The following is a 17829-nucleotide window of genomic DNA, read 5'->3' on the forward strand; positions in this document are numbered from 1 at the left end:
TGAAGAGGGATGCAGAATTGCAGAGGAGGACACAATGGGACAAAAAGAGTTATCCAGAAATAAAAACAATTTCCTTTGAAATCAGAAAATAATTTTATGTTCTGAATTAAAATGACACTAGTTAAAAATAATTGTGCAATTTCAACAAGACACTTCACACAACTCCTGAATGATAATAAACCAAATTGTGCCTCCTTTATAAAGTGCAGTAGGTCCCTCAGAAATTTCAGTGAACTAGCTTCAACCCAGTGCAAGAAAGATGGTATGGGACAGAATTTTATCCTCAGTGTACAGCTGGCTCATATATTGAAACCAGACTATAATGCATAGAAGCTGCATATCTTACACTGGTTACAACAAACACATACAAGGTTGGAGAGGAATCCTGAGAATGCAGACACTTCAGGTACCCAGGTTTCCTTAGCTTTCTCTGAAGAGGTATAAACAAACAAACACTAAAGAAGTCCTGTTCTGCAAAATAAATCTCAAAACTTAATGCTCAGAAAGATTATTAAACCCCTTCCAAAATCCCTCTCATTGCAAACCTTTTCTGGGAGTTGAGACTCAACCTCCTTCTTCAGTCTTCTCAGCAAGAAGGGCCGAAGCACTTTATGCAGACGACGGATGATCAGAATAGTTTCTTCCTCATTTAAGTCCACCTAGAAAAGTTTATAAGTCACTACAAGACAACTCAAATATATTAGTTAATGTCTTCTCTCACATGGACTGCTAAAAATGTGCAATGATTATTTGCATCTTACAACCAAACTGACACTAAGTCAAAAAATGCACTTTAAACATTAAAATTTTAGTATTATAAAAAAGGGGTCTTTTAGTTATGTTAAATCCTTAAGTACCAGCACAAGTTCAAACACTAATCCATCTGAGTAAGCTCTTTTCTGTTTTCATCAAAGTGGTTTATTTCTGATCTTTAAAAAAAAAACCACTGCCACAGTACCCTTTCTCCAGTCATGGCAAATGGAGCGTTGAACCACTGCTCAAAGGTGCTACAGCTCTTGAAAATGGTTGGAAGAAGGAAATTGAGGAGAGCCCAAAGTTCAGGCAATTTGTTCTGCAAAGGAGTCCCAGTCAGCAGGATTCGCCGAGGGGCCACATAGTGAGTATTCAAGACCTGAGTCAGCTTGCAGTGATGGTTCTTCATTCGATGGCCCTCATCTACTATCATGTACTTCCACCGAATCTGAAAGAAAAAGAAGAAAAGCTGGCAAAGTTAGAAAAGGCCAGACTTTGTCAAGGTCCTCACGACAAGTATAAAACAAAAATACTTAAAGCCTGAGACATCAATCAGTCTCAACCTTGAGGAAAGCCAAATCAAGCATTATGCAACTATCAGTGTCCTTGCTACCAACACACAGAGAGACAAACACTAGGTACACTCAATCTGATGGTGAATTCTGACTGGAATTGAAACAGCTAACAGCAAGCAGATTCCTTCCATTTTTGGGAGAGATTAGAATAACTGGCTCTTCAAGGCCAGAATATGGTTCACAGTGGAGAAAAGAAACCATATAAACTGCAAATAAATCTGTCTGTAACAAAAACCTTGACAGGAGAGAAAAGCCTTTTCAGATAAAGGTGAGTATGCTCATAAACAACAGCAACCCTGAACTTTATTTTGTTTCAGCTAATACTAAGTTTTTACTTCAAAAGAAAGCAGCATAATTAAAAACATCTCAGTTACTGCATTTTCAACTAAAGTTTCTATTTCTTAATATGAAATCTTAAATGCAATCACAGCAGATGTTGAAAGCTGTTGTTCAAGCTCTCTGTTACCACCTTACTACAACATACTGACCATATGACCATAGGAATGCCTCAGTTTGTACTTTTACACGTGCTACCTAATTCCATTTCCCAGGACAGGATGAGTGGTATAGTGCTGTCCTTCTATCTTTCAGAAAGAGTGGGGGGGAAAAAAAAGGAAAAAGAATATTATGTAGTCTCAAGCTGTCCTCAAGCATTCAGAATGATAAGAAAAAAATGCACTGCCTTTGTATTAGAAAGGACAAACAAGTGATATGCAGTAAATATGCAGAATGCAACAGATAAAATGAAGTGAAAATGAACAATAAAACTACAGGAAAACCAATATGGTTTCTTCATATAGCAGAATACCTCTGCTTTGTGCACACATGAAATAGTCTTACAGTATAGTAGGCTTTTTAAATTAATTATATTTGATACCTACCTGTAGAGAAACAATGAGCCCCTAAGAAGTGCAAGGTGTAGACTCTTTAGCCTGGACACCAAATTCATGATATAGGTGACTATTTAGTCATGTGGGGGAAAGTAACCACAGAGCTGGAAGGGCCCTAATAGGAGTCAGTTTTAGGAAAGAAATAACAGGAAAAGTGAAAAGTCACTGATGCAGATTAGGCTGAATACTATGCAGAGGTGAGAAAAGTCATGTTCTTCCAAGGACAGCCAGGTATGCAGTAATGACAGAATTTCACAAAGGAATTAGTCCCCTGGACACATTTGGGAAAATCCTAGTGTTTACAGAAGGAACAGCTGTGACTGAGAAGTTCAATCATAAACTAAGAAACAGAAATGTAAATGAAAGGGATAACTTTTATTGAAGGACAGAACAACCAGGAACTTCCCCATAAAACAAAAACGTGTTTTGTGGTATGTACCACTTGAAGGTGTCTGGGTCTTGCTGCAGAGACATAACAGTCAAAATTACCTTAGCAAGGATATGTTTGTCCTTTATTATGTACTCATAAGTAGTTAAAAGAACATTAAATTTTCCACTTCGAAGCTGAGGAACAAGTGAGCGGCGCATTGCAGGTGTACCCTAAAAGAGAGAGACATGTGAGTTGTTATTCTTTACTTTGATGAAGAAAAAACATTGTTTTTGTGAATTACCAAATAATAAGCAATCAGATGAACCTGCAATCCTACCATACTGTGAATAATACATTGACAAAATTCCAGACCTTGTCAGAGTGCCTTCCCTAAACCTCTGCTAGACTGTAAAGCCACTGATGGGGCTCACGGAAATATAAAGCCAGTGGTCTGGTCTCCATACAAATTGCTTGACTATATCACTACTACAGGAGCCAAACAAGAAAGTATTTAGCTAGGAATAAAATGTTAGGTAGTTACCATTCTTAACTCTCAGCAGAAGCCTTGCAAATGTGATAATTAAATATTTGGTTCTGCATTTTGTACAATGATTTACAGCTGTTTTACTTCTACAATCTTTCACAGTTTATTATAGTCCTCTTATATGGCTAACTCACACTGCTTAGTACATGACAAAACCTGATGAGCGGATAGTTTAAAAGCTTGCAGAGACAGAGGAAAAACTGTCTCTAGTTCTCATTCCTTCAATTCTACAGTCATATAAAAAGCAAATCAAACCTTGTAAGATATCTTCACCACTGAAGGAGCCCATTTGTCAAATTCATATGTCCAATTGGATAAAGTCCTATAGAGATTATAGAGAAAAAGTAATATGTTTCATCATCTGCAGATCAAACTTTTTAAGGGTTTCCAAGTGGCTGCCAGCTTTTCAACACATTTTATGTAATCAACCCACAGAAATAACAACTTATTTTAAAAATGCACTTTATATACACTGCAATAAAATACAAGCATTTCAGAGGGATACAACCAGGAAAAAAATGTGTGAAACACCCATCCAGCTTGTATTCAGGGCCCTTTCTGAAACCAGTAAAAGTAGTGTTTTACATGCACCTTTATACTTTGGAACATAGTAACAATAAGAACAGTGTCTCTGGACAAAAAATAGATTTGCAAGTTCCTCTATACTAGATATATCATCCAAAAATGGACACTACAGCTTTTCAAATACAGCCCAATTAAACTGAAAATAGACTTTATCTACTGTGCTCTACTCAAGCAGAACTATCTGCGCTCTACTCAAGCAGAACTACTCGTAGTGCCACCAACCACTACTTTGAGGATCCATTCTTGCACTGTTTCTGCTGTTTTACCCCAACAAAAAAGTTGCTACATAGTGAAGCTAATTGCTATTATGAGACAACAGTAAAAAAAAACCCTTGAGGCTTTTCAGCTGCTTGCTTTTTTTTTCCTCTTCTTAGTGGACCAATGATGACAGCAATACTAGCAAGGTAGAAAAGGCAGAGAAAGGCAGCTTTTAAAATGTATAAAAGAAAGAACTTTCAGCTCTTCTGACTTTTTTCAAAAAACACTGGAGTACATAAAAGAAATCATATTTTTTACTGTGCCCACATGAAAATTGACATTAATAACACTCCCACTATTTTTGTTTTATAGATCTTCTCTGTTTCTTTTCAAACTAAGCTTATAATTTGTGTTCATACAATTAAGCACACCTATGGCATTTATCTTAGTTAATCAGTTACTACTACAGCACAGCCAGAAGAGAGGACACCTCAAAAGAAGTCAAGAGATGACTACAAATCAAATTTATCCTAATTCTAGGACAAATTTGCACGCTCAGCACAATTGGTGGACAAATTAGCTAATGAAATTACCAGGGAACCTCTCAACATCAATCAAGTCAATTACACATAAAAATAAGATAACGATTCCTCAACACAAGATTTCTACAATGACTGACATTTTTTATTCAAATCACTAAAACCCACACCTGACCTTTGGAGAAAATAAAACATGCTAAAAGAAATTTGTAAAACAAGCAGCATTTTGAAAAGCTAAGGAAGAGCAAAACGGAGGTAGCACAATAAACAATCATAATCTGCACACCTGACAAAAGTGTGTATATCAATCAAGGCTACATATATCCACGGATACCTATACAGTACTTAAAAGATCAACCTCATTAAAGTATGCTTGCATGGTATCAGATGAGGTGCCAGCTGCTTAAAGAATTAAGCAAGAGATTTTTATTATCAGTTAAAAGCTGAAAAGTGAAGTGCTTGCATGCAATAGGAAAGAAAAAACATCCCCCTCATTTGGCTTAAGAGTGAATTACAGTAAATTCAATACAGTTTGCCAAAATTAATAGAATCAAGTGTTTTACCAGCTTTCTGGTTTTGCCAGTGTGTTGTGTTCCAAATAAACCAATCTGAAACGCTTAGGACAATAATGCCAGAATGAGACCCATTACTTACGACAAGGGAACAATGATGAGATAGGGGCCATTGAGTCTTTTGTGCTCCATCAGGTAAGTGATCAGAGCAATAGTTTGTATTGTCTTTCCTAGTCCCATTTCATCTGCTAAAATTCCATTCAGATTGTTATTATAGAGAGAAACCATCCACTCCAGTCCCTGGAGCTGAAATGAAAAGAGTTTCAGTTATTTAAAACCCACAAAAATAATTAACAATAAATCAGCAGCACGGAACTAATGTTCTGATGTCCCTGTCTACTTATAAGTTAAATTTCCTTTAGTAATACTATATGCATGGAGACCCCTGCCTATCTTTACATGGAAAAAATGTTCTGTTTAAAACACTCTGTAAGATCAAGTCAAATTTCATGTATAAAGGTTTTACTACTGCACACAAAGCAACAGAGGCACTTATAGTAAGGCTGATAAACAGCACAGCAGGTATTTGTTCCTCAGTTTCAACACTCTCAAATGCTGAAACTTTCTGTGTGTATTTCATGACATTTGTGTGTGTCAATTAAAATCTTTCAAAACCAAACTCATTAAAACCGCACAAAACACACTTGCCAACTGTATCACTGGTATGCTAAAGCTCTTGTAGCACATGTCCACTTAGTACTTGCCATTCAAAACTCCACATCAGAGTAGGCCACCTTTGTCCAAATATGCCTTGTGTATAAAATTCCAGAGCTGGAAAGGAGCCAGAGTTCTGTAGCTTAGCAGTATCTACATAACAGAATTTCACACTCCAAGGAATGCTGCTAGAAAGCACTATTCCCTTCTCAGACAGATTTTCACATGTGTGTATCACATTACTGATGGATGCGTGAAGTTTCTGCTCCTCATATCCAGAGTTTTGGCGTGTCCCATGCATGGAGAGAGCAGGAAATTAGGTGGCCTGAGAAAGTTCAGAGGGAAAATTCTACAATACACTCTTGAAGTAATTGTCTGTTCTTCCTGCAAGACAGTATCCAAAATAACTGTCCATAATAATTGCAAATTTACTGGCCTTACATACATGTGGACTGATTCATATTTACTATTAAGTCATCAAGAGCTGACTGGAATCTGTAGTGTCACTCTATGTCCCACCTACAAAGTCACTTCAGAATTGAGGAAAGCTCTTTTGTCTACATAATTATTGTTTTATATATACAAGCAATGTTCTGAATAGAGATAAGATGCAGGTTATCGGAGTTCACTAGAAAGTTGTGTGATAGCAGAAGTGTAGAAAATATGCATTAAGGACATTTTCAATCACATGTGAATCTAGCTTATATCAAAATAGTAAAGGTCTTGGTTACTAAATCCAGTGAAAGTCTGTGAAGAACATGTGACACCAACCTCCACAGCAAAATATTTACCTTATTTTCAAGTTGTACCTATCACTGCCCCAAAATATTCGGACATTAATTAAAAATAAAATTCTAAACTTGTAAATATTGGAAGGAGGAAAATACTGTTAATACACCAAAAGAGTAAGAAATCAAAGTACAAGTCAGTTAGAAGGATGCCAAAATCAAAATATTATTCACCTGCAATGAAGAACAGGTAGAGGTAGCTGTAAAAAATTTGTATTGTTCAAGGAGTATGTATGTAACATTATCTGTGACAGGTATCATTGCTTTGTCCAAACTTCCAAATTCTTACCTACTAGAGCCTTTGTACTTCTTAACAAATTTTCAGTTTGCTGTTTGAAAGATCAGACTGAAATGTTTGGCATAATCCCAAGTTTTAGGTATTTTATTGTTTTAATGATTTCTCACCTGATAATGTTTTAATGTGCCATTAATAAGAAGGGAAGACTGCTTTTCCACCCTTTCAGTGATAGCATGAGCAACAGTGTAGTAGGACTGAGACCCTCTAGCACTATATTGCATGCTATATTCATCATCCACATCTTGTTTCGCTGTCCTGGAAAGTAGAACAATAACTCAAGTGAATTCCTACAAACAAGTATTTTTTGACCATGGCTTACATGTCTAAAGAAACAGTTCAAGTCCACAGTTGTGAGTGAGGTGAGTACACCAAAGGGTGCAAGATTATAAAGGGTATACAATTAAATGATCATGCTCCTTCTCCTGCAGGTATTTATACCAGAGAAGTAAAGCAATTCACTGTAATCTACAGAAAGCTACTCCTGTGAAACACCACTGGTTAGATATCACAGTTGCTAATAAGCAATACTTAAGGAAAACTCACTCAATGATTTGCTTTGCATCTTTCTCAGAAACTTCCTCACTGTTAGGATCCAGAAGTATCTTCTCATCTGTTTCTAATTTGTTTGATTCTTCTTCCTCATCCTACAGAAACACAGAAAAAGAACAGAAGTGCTGGAAGTGTAAAGTGTACCTCAGTCATACTTTCAAATGGCATTCTCATACAGGTAGCTTTCATTGGTCAGTGTTTTATGACAGACATCTGAATCATAAGGTTCAATTTAAACCTATTCTGCAATAAAATTGCACTGCACCATAACAAAATGATTGATTTTTGACATACACTAACAAAGGAAGTCAATAATACTTTGAAATAAAAATTATTTTCCCCTGTAATGATCTTCGTTAACAAAGGCTTTCTCTGACTACCATATTTATGGAGAGTATTCCAATACCATGTGTATTTTTTTATGTTGTATTCTAGATGTCTGATAAATTAATAAGGCTTAAAATACTGTCACGTACTACTGATTTAGGCCTCTAGTTTCTTAATTTTTTAAAATCAGTTATTTTTACTCTTTTGAAATAACTCATCTTTTGACTACTGTTGCAGCAGATAGCATTAACTTAAAATCTCACTGAGATTCTAAAATCTGACAGATATCAGGCCCTTCTCTCATACCTTAATACTAACAGATGTGTAGAATTACATAACCAGAAATTACTCCTACAAAGACACACCGTAACATCATACAGTCCAGTCAATTTCAGTGGTTGTTTGGTCCAGTAGTGTAAAGACTAAACTTAGGAGATCTGAGTACTATACCTAGTTCTGCTACCAGACTGTTGATTGAACATGGTCCTTCTCTATTCCTCATTTCTGTTCTCCTTTAGAAAGTACTGATCTGAAAATGCTATGCAATTATCACTATTCATTATTCATAGTATGTAATATGATGACCCTGCAAGGCTGAGATCTTTGTATGGATTAATGGTAAGATTCTTTTTAGAATTTTTATAATAAAAGTATTTAAATCACCATCCAAATACTCAATCAAATAAGCCTACCCTGAAAAGTCTGAATATAAATCCCTGTCATAATCCCTAACATTTTAATACACATAAGTAGTAACCATGATTTTTATTGCCTATAAAACCTTCAATGCATAAACTTTGAAGATGTTAATTTCATTCAGCACAAAGCCACAATGCAGCATTTTCTGAGATGTATTTTAAAACAGGAACCTGCTAAATCCTTTGGTTCATTACCATTTACAATCACAGTAAAATATTTACTCTTCCTAACGACAATTACCAGTTAGGGCTTTACAGAGTATATAAAGAACTAATGCTAAAATTCAAGAACTACAGAATCAATTAATTTTCCTGTTCGTAACAGTCTTAAAGCACCTGCACATCTGCTATCACCTCCCCTCTCTTCATTATAAAGAAGGGGAAAATTAAATATGAAATAAGTACTTTTTTTTTTACTGTATTGTCACAGTATTTCTTTTTGAAGATACATACCTCCTCCTCATATTCAGAGCCACTTTCATCTTCACTGTCTGATCTGGGAGCAACTTCATAGCTATACAAAAATGACAGAAAGATCGTGAATTACAGTTAAAAGGGGGAAGCTAATAGGTTCAAAACATCCCCTACTCAGCTTACATATAATAAATTGAAACAAGAATAGAATTGGTAAACAAGAAAGTATAACATGAAAACATCGATGCAAACAGGAAAAAACAGTCTACTTTGTATACTAGCTACTTACCCAGGGTTCATTTCCAGCCAAGCATCCAGCTGACTTGCTTTGGGTGCTTCTGGTCCAAGAAGAACTTTGCCTGTTTCAGTGTGAGTCACTTTGACTGGAAGGTCACTCATCTGACTGCTCTCATCTATGGGCTAAAAATTCAAGTGACATTTTACACTATAAGGCAACTGAACTTCATACTTTTCTTACATAATAAAAAGAACTAATAGCACTATCAAAATTGCAGTTCTGTACAACCAGTGAAGTTTTGTTATTAGATGCCACACTTTCCCACTAAGCAAACACTAAGTCACGGTATTCTGTGTGTAACATACTCTATGTGACATCCAGAAATATATCCCAGTATCTCAAGTAAATTAACAAGAACAACACGGAAAAGAACACGCTATTGGTTTTTGTGGACCAAGACACAAGTTATGTATTTTATAGGCCTTTAATCCTGTTGTTTATACCAACAGACATCTGTAATAAAAAAACACACAGTGACCTTATGGCTTTTTTATTTGAGAAACAAGAATCAAACAATTCAGTTAACTTTCTAAGTAAAGGCCTGTTTTAAAGATTCACTGTCTTAACTTCTTCAACTAAGCTGATGAAGCACCTGTAAGAATAAAATCTCTTATTTGTGTTGTAACAGAACTAGAATAGTATAATCACTCTTTATGTTATTTCTTTGCCCTGATAATCACAGATTTTTTTACTTCAAAAACTTTTTGCTTTCTAATACTGTTTTTACCCAAGAATATTTTCCAAATAAATACATATGAGCAAGAAAAACTAATTCTACACAGTTCTAAGTAGTGACTGGTCAGAGTGCTAAACACAGCCAGTTTCCATTAATACTGAACTTACAGGAATATTATGTGCATTTTCCTTGTGCAAATACAAATATACTGAAGTATTTTTGCTATAACTCTAACTATACTATCAGAACTATCACTTTCAAGTATAAAAAGAGAGCAGAAGTAAAACAAACACAATTCTAAAGTCTTTAAATAAAAATGAAGTGGAACAGAAAAATTGCATTAACAGAAGAGCTCTGAATGAGGCAGCATATGCTGGGCTACTGAATGAACAATATTATCTGAAGAATGACATAGAAAAATTACTAATTTCCATTTGCTTCTGAGGAGGAAAGAATTTTCAGATGTCTTAATCCATCACAGCACTGTACTCAGTCCTGTGCTGCAAGATAATTACATGCAATGTCAACAATGTATTTTTTATAAAGATGAGAAGATTGACTATATTGTGTTCATGCGCTCAAACTAGAAAATAAGTTGTCTATATACAGACTGCAAGAAAAATATTTCTTGTAAGCACATTACAAAACTGAGAGGCAGACTTCATCACTCTCAGTGATAGAGTCAATATAGTTTTCATTTTAGTCTTTGATTTTAGGAATAGCGAAAGGCTAGCATACATGTTAACCTACATAATGATTATTTCTGTTTATAAAAAACAGCTCCTAGAACAGTTGTCATCATAACTCTTTTTGAAGTTATAGCCATGACACACAATCCAGAATAATCACTGGAAAGTTGCTTTTTTTAAAAACCAAAAAGTAACAAGAAGAAAAAAAAACACCTTGTAAAAATTCATACCTCTCCATCAGGACCAAGACCAGATGCCACTCCTTCTGCATTTTCCTCAGCTTTCTACAACAAATAAAGACGTCATAAATACTATGGTCAGATTAAAAGTACAGAAAGTATACTTTATATGATGCAAATATTTTGGATCATGAATATGTTTCACTTATTTCTGAACAGCCTGGGATTCAAGTTTTTGAAGGTGTGGATGGATATAGACAGAGATAGGCCCAGAGCAATAAACACACAAAAATAATTTACTAACATAAGGAGGGTACCTACTCACTTCAGTCAATGATATAAATTTGCATGGAAGTAGTGGCTGGCCCACTCAATTTCCAGCTCAGACCTAAAGCTCAGTTGCTTATAGGCTATTCTAATGCAAATAAAATAGTAAATTATTTTCACATTATTTACTATTAATTTCCTCTAAACTGCTTTAATCTCCTAAAGGTGTCAGCAGGCATCACAGATTGTACATTCATGCAAGGCACTTTTGTCTTGCGTATGTATTTCTGGTTTTTGGGTCTGACAACTAACTAGAAGGAGTATTTTTGGAGCTTTTGTACTATGTTCCAATCATGTGTAGACCTTACTCAAATTAGAAACAAAAGGAACCCAGGAGTTCTTCACTGGAGAAAGCTATATTTTCTTCTCTCCAAACTGAGAAACGTGCAGTATCTTTTTCAAGGCTTATTCTTATTTACCTTACTTAAAATGTCAGCACAGTATGAGGAAAAAGAAAAAGACATATAGTTTGCTTCTGCATTCAAACTTTCCTAAGCAATTCCGAGCAAGAAAGGACATTTTACAGCTTCTCCTCATGTCACACTGCTGAGTTTGTAGCACTATAGCAAAATATTCTGTACACTAAAGTTAAGATAATAGCCTAACAACAAAAAGTGATCTCTTAAATTGTGTTTTAGACATAAAAAACTTCTAAGTATTATTAAAGCATGTGATCAATACAGACCATCAAGTTATTCCTTTTTTTGTTTAAGAAGTATACTTGAGGAATAGCTACACTTCTCAATATTGATATAATCCTTAATATCTACTTCAGCCTTTTTCTTTGCCACTAAATTCCATTATCTAAAGCATGTACTTGAAATGAACAAGCAGCAGCTGATGCTCAGTAGGAACAACAACAACAAGCTTCAAGGCTGCCTGCGTCAGCACTTCTGTGCAGCAGGTATGACTGCTGACAAAGAAAGGAACTGTTCCAGAAGTGAAGATTTTAAATAAACACAAGGGCAGGATAAGTTACCAAAACACTTATCTACTCTTGGCTGAACACACTACATTGACTGAGAATACTTTTTCCCTGGATGAACCAGGGCTGGGATCCATTCTTTTACACTAGAGAATGCTGTCTAATACATAAAGATTGTTATAGCTTGGCTACAGGCAGTGGAAAAGAACTTAACAACTCAAATTACAGACAAGCAGCAAGCATCAGCACTGTTCACTGTGCAGAAGTCATAACCTGCTGTGAGAACATTAATAACGTACAGTTAAAAATTTTGGAAATCAGAAGAACATATTACAAAGAAAATAAATGTAAATAATGACAGACATCTTGCACTTTTATTTTGGACCATGCAAACAGACCTTTAATGTTGACAACTTAACCCTTGAATTGGGGAAATCTCCGTATTAAAAAGCAGGAAGGCACGTTTTGTTAATTTTCTGCATAATGACAGGAAAAACTACTAACACTAAAGTGAAAAGCTGCACTGCAAGTTGAACTAGCCTAGAAGATGAAAATCTCATATGGAATATTTTTTCTTTTGCATGACTACAGTATGAAGCTAGAGACAGAAAACACAAATAGAGGAATATGAAAGAAACAAACAAGCAAAATCTATCATGAAGATTACAGAAACTGTGTCCCAGAGAAAGAATGGACTAATCTCAAATTTTATTCTACTAAGAATATAAGGTTCACTCAGATATCTATAATGAGCCTGGCAAAGATTATTTCTTCATCATCTACTTCCTCACTGCCATTTCTAGGAGAAAATCCTAAGAACTCTCTTTTTTTGTTTTTCTGTAAGTACAAAACATTAACTACAGGTATTAGTAAATTAAACTTTATTATGGATTACAAAACATAGAAGTTTAAGAATTGAAAGTGTATGACTTGCAAAAAAGACACAGTGCCCACTAAATGCAATGTGTTCCACAGTCATGGAATGAAAAATTCATAGAATACTAGCTTAAAATAAAGGGTAATATTTGTGAACTCCTACTTCCTTCACATATGAGCAAAAGATTGCTGGAAAGAAGTTAATTACAAACAAAAAGATGCAGATGACCAAGACAGAGCAAACTTTTTTTTTTTTTTTGCTAATCTTCCCTTTGGTTTTAGGGTGGGATATATGCAAACCCTGAATATTATTTACAGGACATATTTCCTTTCAACTTCAGGAACAGAAAATTATGTCTTGACTGACATGGCCAGAAAATAACACTGTCTCTTATACATACTTAGACTAAACTGACATAGAAAGAGAAACGTATCACCTATGTGGACATACTTACTTACATTATTACAGTGATGCAGTTACTCTGCTTGCTGTCTCAATAATGATTATCTTTACTGAGCATTTTGTACATTAATCAGGCATGTTCTCATTGGTAATGCAGGCCAAGAACCCCATCCACACTACATCTTTATTCTGTAGACAGGTTATTGTTCCTATGTTAAGACTATACTCTGAGGAACAGGCTTTTTTTTTGAGAGCAGGAAAAAACATGTACTGTTTTTTAGGTCATTAATGTCCAAGATCAGTATTTTTTCTAGGCTGGTTGTTTTTAGCATATTTTTTAGCAGTACTGTGAGCAAACCCACTAAACATGATGCTAGTATTTGTAGCAGTAATTCGTAGCAAACCACGCATGGAAATAGATTATAAAAATCCTCTTACATATTCTGCAAGAGATGAAAGGTACTCTGAGGTCGTAAAATAAAAAATAATTTCTTAATCACTGTTTCACAGATAGAATTATTGTTTTGAAAACTGCACTGTTCAATTTCAACAACTTTCTCTTGCACTTCATATGAAGAAAAGTAAAGTGAAAAGTCTCAATTAAAAGTTAAAAATGTACAATGAACAATATTACTGCAAAATATCCATTTACTATAATAAACCTAGCCAAGTTTATTAGCCGTTTTCAATGATCCTAACAAAATGGACTTCACCAAGTATATAATATGGAGGTCTAAAATATGTGTCCTGGATGAGACAGCTACACAACTCAGACTCTTGCCATGTTCTTCCCAGAATGTATTTTTGATACATTGTATTCCTTTTGAGTACATTAATCCTAACTTATACATCTGTCCCAATTTTACCTGTACAAAGTTTATGAGCAAATTAGTGCCATGAGGAGATCAGCAGCTAAGAATTTTATAATCCTGCCTCTTATCATCTTCTTCTGAGTTAATAAAAGCATAGATATATATTTCAATAGAGAGATAGATGAGTTCCCTCAGCATTAAGAATTTGGTGGTGTAGATTATTTTAGACACCCTGATACATGTATGACAATTGGGAATCACCACATTTATCAACATTTAAATTGGATTTGAAGAAGAAATGGCTTAAAAATATCAGCTGTAACTACTTGCCTTCTTTCTTCTCCTTCGCTTCTTCTTCTCTTTGGCTGCCTGTGCCTGCTTATGCTCCCATACCAGGTTAGTCAAGTTAGCCACATACTCATCTGTTTGCTGCAACAAGTAGGCCAGGCGTCTGTCTTTCTTTTGATCAATCAGCTTACGGTACCCTTCTTCATCTTCGGCCTAGTGACAGAGAAGAGATGTCAGAATGTCTCAGAGAAGAGATGTCAGAAATGATGGTGAATGCACACCATCCAGCTCCCATGTCAACAATAAAGTGTTATCCTAGGTCATTATGATCTGTACTGAGGGGCAGCTACATGGGTAAAGAGCTCATTGGATGATCAGGCCCAGAGAGTCATATATTTGTATCAATGTCACAGCATCATAGGGGTTGGCAGGGACCTTAAAAATCTAGTTCAAATTCCCCTGCCATGGGCAGGGATACCTTCCACTAGACCGCACTGCTCAAAACCAGATCCAGCCTGGCCTTTAACACTTCTAGGCATGGGGAATCCACAGCTTTTCAGAGCAATCTGTTCTAGTGTCTCACCACTCTCAGAATAAAGTATTTCTTCCTAATACCTACTCTAACCATACTTTAATAGAGCCACAGAATCGTTATTAACACTGGAAGACCCCAAAGATATCAAGTCTAACCATCAACTTGACACTGCCAGGTCCCCCAGTAAACCATGTCATCAAGCACCACATCCACATGCTTTCTGAACTTCCCTAAGCAACTGTTTCAACACTTGACAACCCCTTCAGTGAAGTACTTCTTTCTATGTAAAATCCAGTCTAAACCTTCCCTGGTACAACTTGAGACTGTTTCTGCTTGTTACCTGGGAATATGAACCAATCCCCACCTTGCTACAACCCTCTTTCAGATGGCTGTACAGAGCAATGAGGGCCCCCTGAGCCTCCTTTTCTCCAGGCTGAACTCCAGGTCCCCCAGCTGCTCCTCATAGGACTTGTGCTCTAGATCCTTCCTCAGCTCCACTGCCCTTCTCCAGACATGCTGCAGCACCTCAATATCCTTCTCTGAGTGGGGTCGCAAAACTCACTAGAGGATTTGAGGTGTGGCCTCACCAGTGCTGAGTACAGGGGGTCAATCCCTGCCCTGGCCCTGCTGGCACAGGCTAGGATGCCATTGGCCTTCTTGGCCACCTGGGCACTGCTGGCTCATGTTCAGCTGCTGTCAACCAACACTCCCACATCCTTTTCTGCTCTGCAGCTTTCCAGACACTCTGCCCCAATCTGGGGCTGTCGTGACTCAACAGGGGAGGGCACTTTGCCATATCACTGGCCTCGGCTTTTGATGTAGTCCATGATATGATTGGCTTTCTGGCCTGCAAGTGCAAATTGCTGGGTCCTGCTCACCTTGTCATCCCCCAATTCACCCAAAATCCCTCACTGGAAGGTGTCAGAGGTCATACTTTGTCTGAAGACACTATGAAGAGCCATACCACAGGAGTCCCTGCATCATGTTGTGTTTAACACGACTATCAATGACAGAGGAAGGGATGGAGGGCACTTCAGTCAAGTTTGCAGAGGACATGAAACCACAGGGTATCTGTCAATGTGCTCAAGGGTTGGGCTGCGCTTCAGAAGGACCTGAATAGGCAGGAAAGCTGTGCCATTTCTGACGTTAGAGGTTTCCAAGACAGGGCTGAAAAAAGCCTTGAGCAATCTGTTTTGAACTCATTGTTAACACTTCTGGAAGGTGGTTCAACTAGAGAGGTCCCTGACAGGCTGAGTGACTCTGAGACAGAGATTCCACAATTCTACACATTTCCTACTCTCATGGACTAACAACTAGAAAAATCTGCTGTAGTTATGACTGGCAGTGGAGGGAAAAAAAAAATCAATGCTACATTAGGCAGACTGAATGTCCTGAAACAGAGATAGTAAGTCTCCTACAGAGATGACTTTTCAAAGACATGAAGTACAGGCAGTTCACCAAGGGGAGGAACACAGGAGCTGGACATAAGATTGCATTTAGTCCTTTTTCCAGTATGAATATAGACCCTTTTCTTCTGGATGTCATGTGAACTCTTCTCTTTTTGTTTATGTACTGCTGTTCTACTCTGGTTTTATTTAATCTCTGAGATAGAGTTCACTATCAGAAACAGGATTCACCAGATAAACCCTATCTGAGTCATCCTGGCAACTTCTGCATCCTTGTCATACTGTGTAAGAGTGTTGGACATACAACAAATATTATTTTCATATGTTGTGACAATATAATGCAGAATGTCAGAAAAATACAAAAAAGCAGCAGAGGTGCCAGAGGTGCCTGTCTCAATTTTGGCTGAAACAACAAATTAAGGAAGTATACAGTGCTGTATAAAAATCAAACACAAACAAGAAATACTTTAAAGATGATTACTTTAAAATACAGCACTCTGGGAGATCTCCTGCTTTTCTAGAGACACCAGAATGGCATACAGTGAGTAAGAATAGCTATAATATTCAAACTGAGCTTGCAAAACTGCTTGCAAAATTCCATTGCTATGTTCAAAATTACAGTGCTCAAACCCCAAGTTTTCAGGAAAAATAAATTATCATTATGATTGTTGTTGCTGTTTTTATTGCTTCTAATGTTGCTGAATACACACTATGCGTAACCTAGCCAAGGTACTTCTTTTATATATTTAAGCTTGTCTTGACAACATCTTCTAAAATCACACCCATTTTTACATGATACATATAGTACTGCTAATGAGCTGTGACACAATCACAATTTCTAATCATAGTAAATGAAGAGAAATTTGTGGAATTAATTCAGCATTCCTGAAAAGATATGCAAAAACTTTTAGACAGAGCACATTTTCATAGACCACGGCAAGCATCTGAAAGGAGATGATGTTTTAAAAAAACCCACTAGTACACATCTGTGAATTCCAAATTCACTACAACTGGACTAGAACTAAATAGGCAAAGTAACCCCATTAACAAAACACATAGATTGGTTTTGCAGAAGGATTTAATTGAGCAGTAGGTGCAAAACCCTAAACTGAGAATGCCTATGAAATTTTTTATGTATGGTAAGAGCTTAACCAGTCTTGGTGAGGTTTTAGGAGAAAACACTGCTCATCTGGAACCACTGGTATCCTGTTCAATTTCTGGACATTCAAATCTACTTTGTTTTTTTCAGCAGTGCACATCTTCATTACTTATCACACTGCATGTTCAATTTTACATAAACTGGACCTCACAATACACAGAAGTATTTCCCAAATGTAAATATTGCTTTTATTTAAAAATCAGCCATTTTTTTGCTAATAATTAACATTTTTACATGCTAGGTTAGACAAACTGATGATGATGACCTCCATTTATAAAAAAAGCTCTTTAATACTGATTACCATGTAATTTTAAGAAATGCTCTAGGGCCTACACATCTGTTATTCTCTTATGCAAGTTTTAATTTACAAAGCTTTCTTTTCTAAGTTTCTATCATTGTTATATTTAATTTTTTCTGCATTTCATTTTGTGATTTTTAAAATGAAACTGTTCAGCCCATTTTCATGGTGGGAATAGATTCTGGACAGGAACTAGCATTTATA

At 36.3% G+C, this 17829-nt stretch overlaps 1 protein-coding gene across 8 annotated transcripts in view; it reads right to left on the minus strand.

Annotated features, from left to right (window-relative positions):
• Positions 1–17829, minus strand: part of SMARCA2 (SWI/SNF related BAF chromatin remodeling complex subunit ATPase 2) — a 118973-nt gene that overhangs the window by 59348 nt on the left and 41796 nt on the right. For all 8 annotated transcript variants that reach the window (XM_054652860.2, XM_077172090.1, XM_077172092.1 and 5 more), the window contains 11 exons: positions 14270–14440; positions 10648–10701; positions 9044–9174; positions 8794–8854; positions 7310–7410; positions 6874–7021; positions 5109–5272; positions 3388–3454; positions 2708–2818; positions 959–1201; positions 546–659 (listed from right to left, as the gene is read on the minus strand). In XM_054652860.2, coding sequence (XP_054508835.1) covers positions 546–659; positions 959–1201; positions 2708–2818; positions 3388–3454; positions 5109–5272; positions 6874–7021; positions 7310–7410; positions 8794–8854; positions 9044–9174; positions 10648–10701; positions 14270–14440 — 1365 coding nt within the window. The remainder of the gene's footprint in view (positions 1–545; positions 660–958; positions 1202–2707; positions 2819–3387; positions 3455–5108; positions 5273–6873; positions 7022–7309; positions 7411–8793; positions 8855–9043; positions 9175–10647; positions 10702–14269; positions 14441–17829) is intronic.

Source organism: Agelaius phoeniceus, chromosome Z, assembly GCF_051311805.1.
Source record: "Agelaius phoeniceus isolate bAgePho1 chromosome Z, bAgePho1.hap1, whole genome shotgun sequence".
Lineage (NCBI taxonomy): Eukaryota > Metazoa > Chordata > Aves > Passeriformes > Icteridae > Agelaius > Agelaius phoeniceus.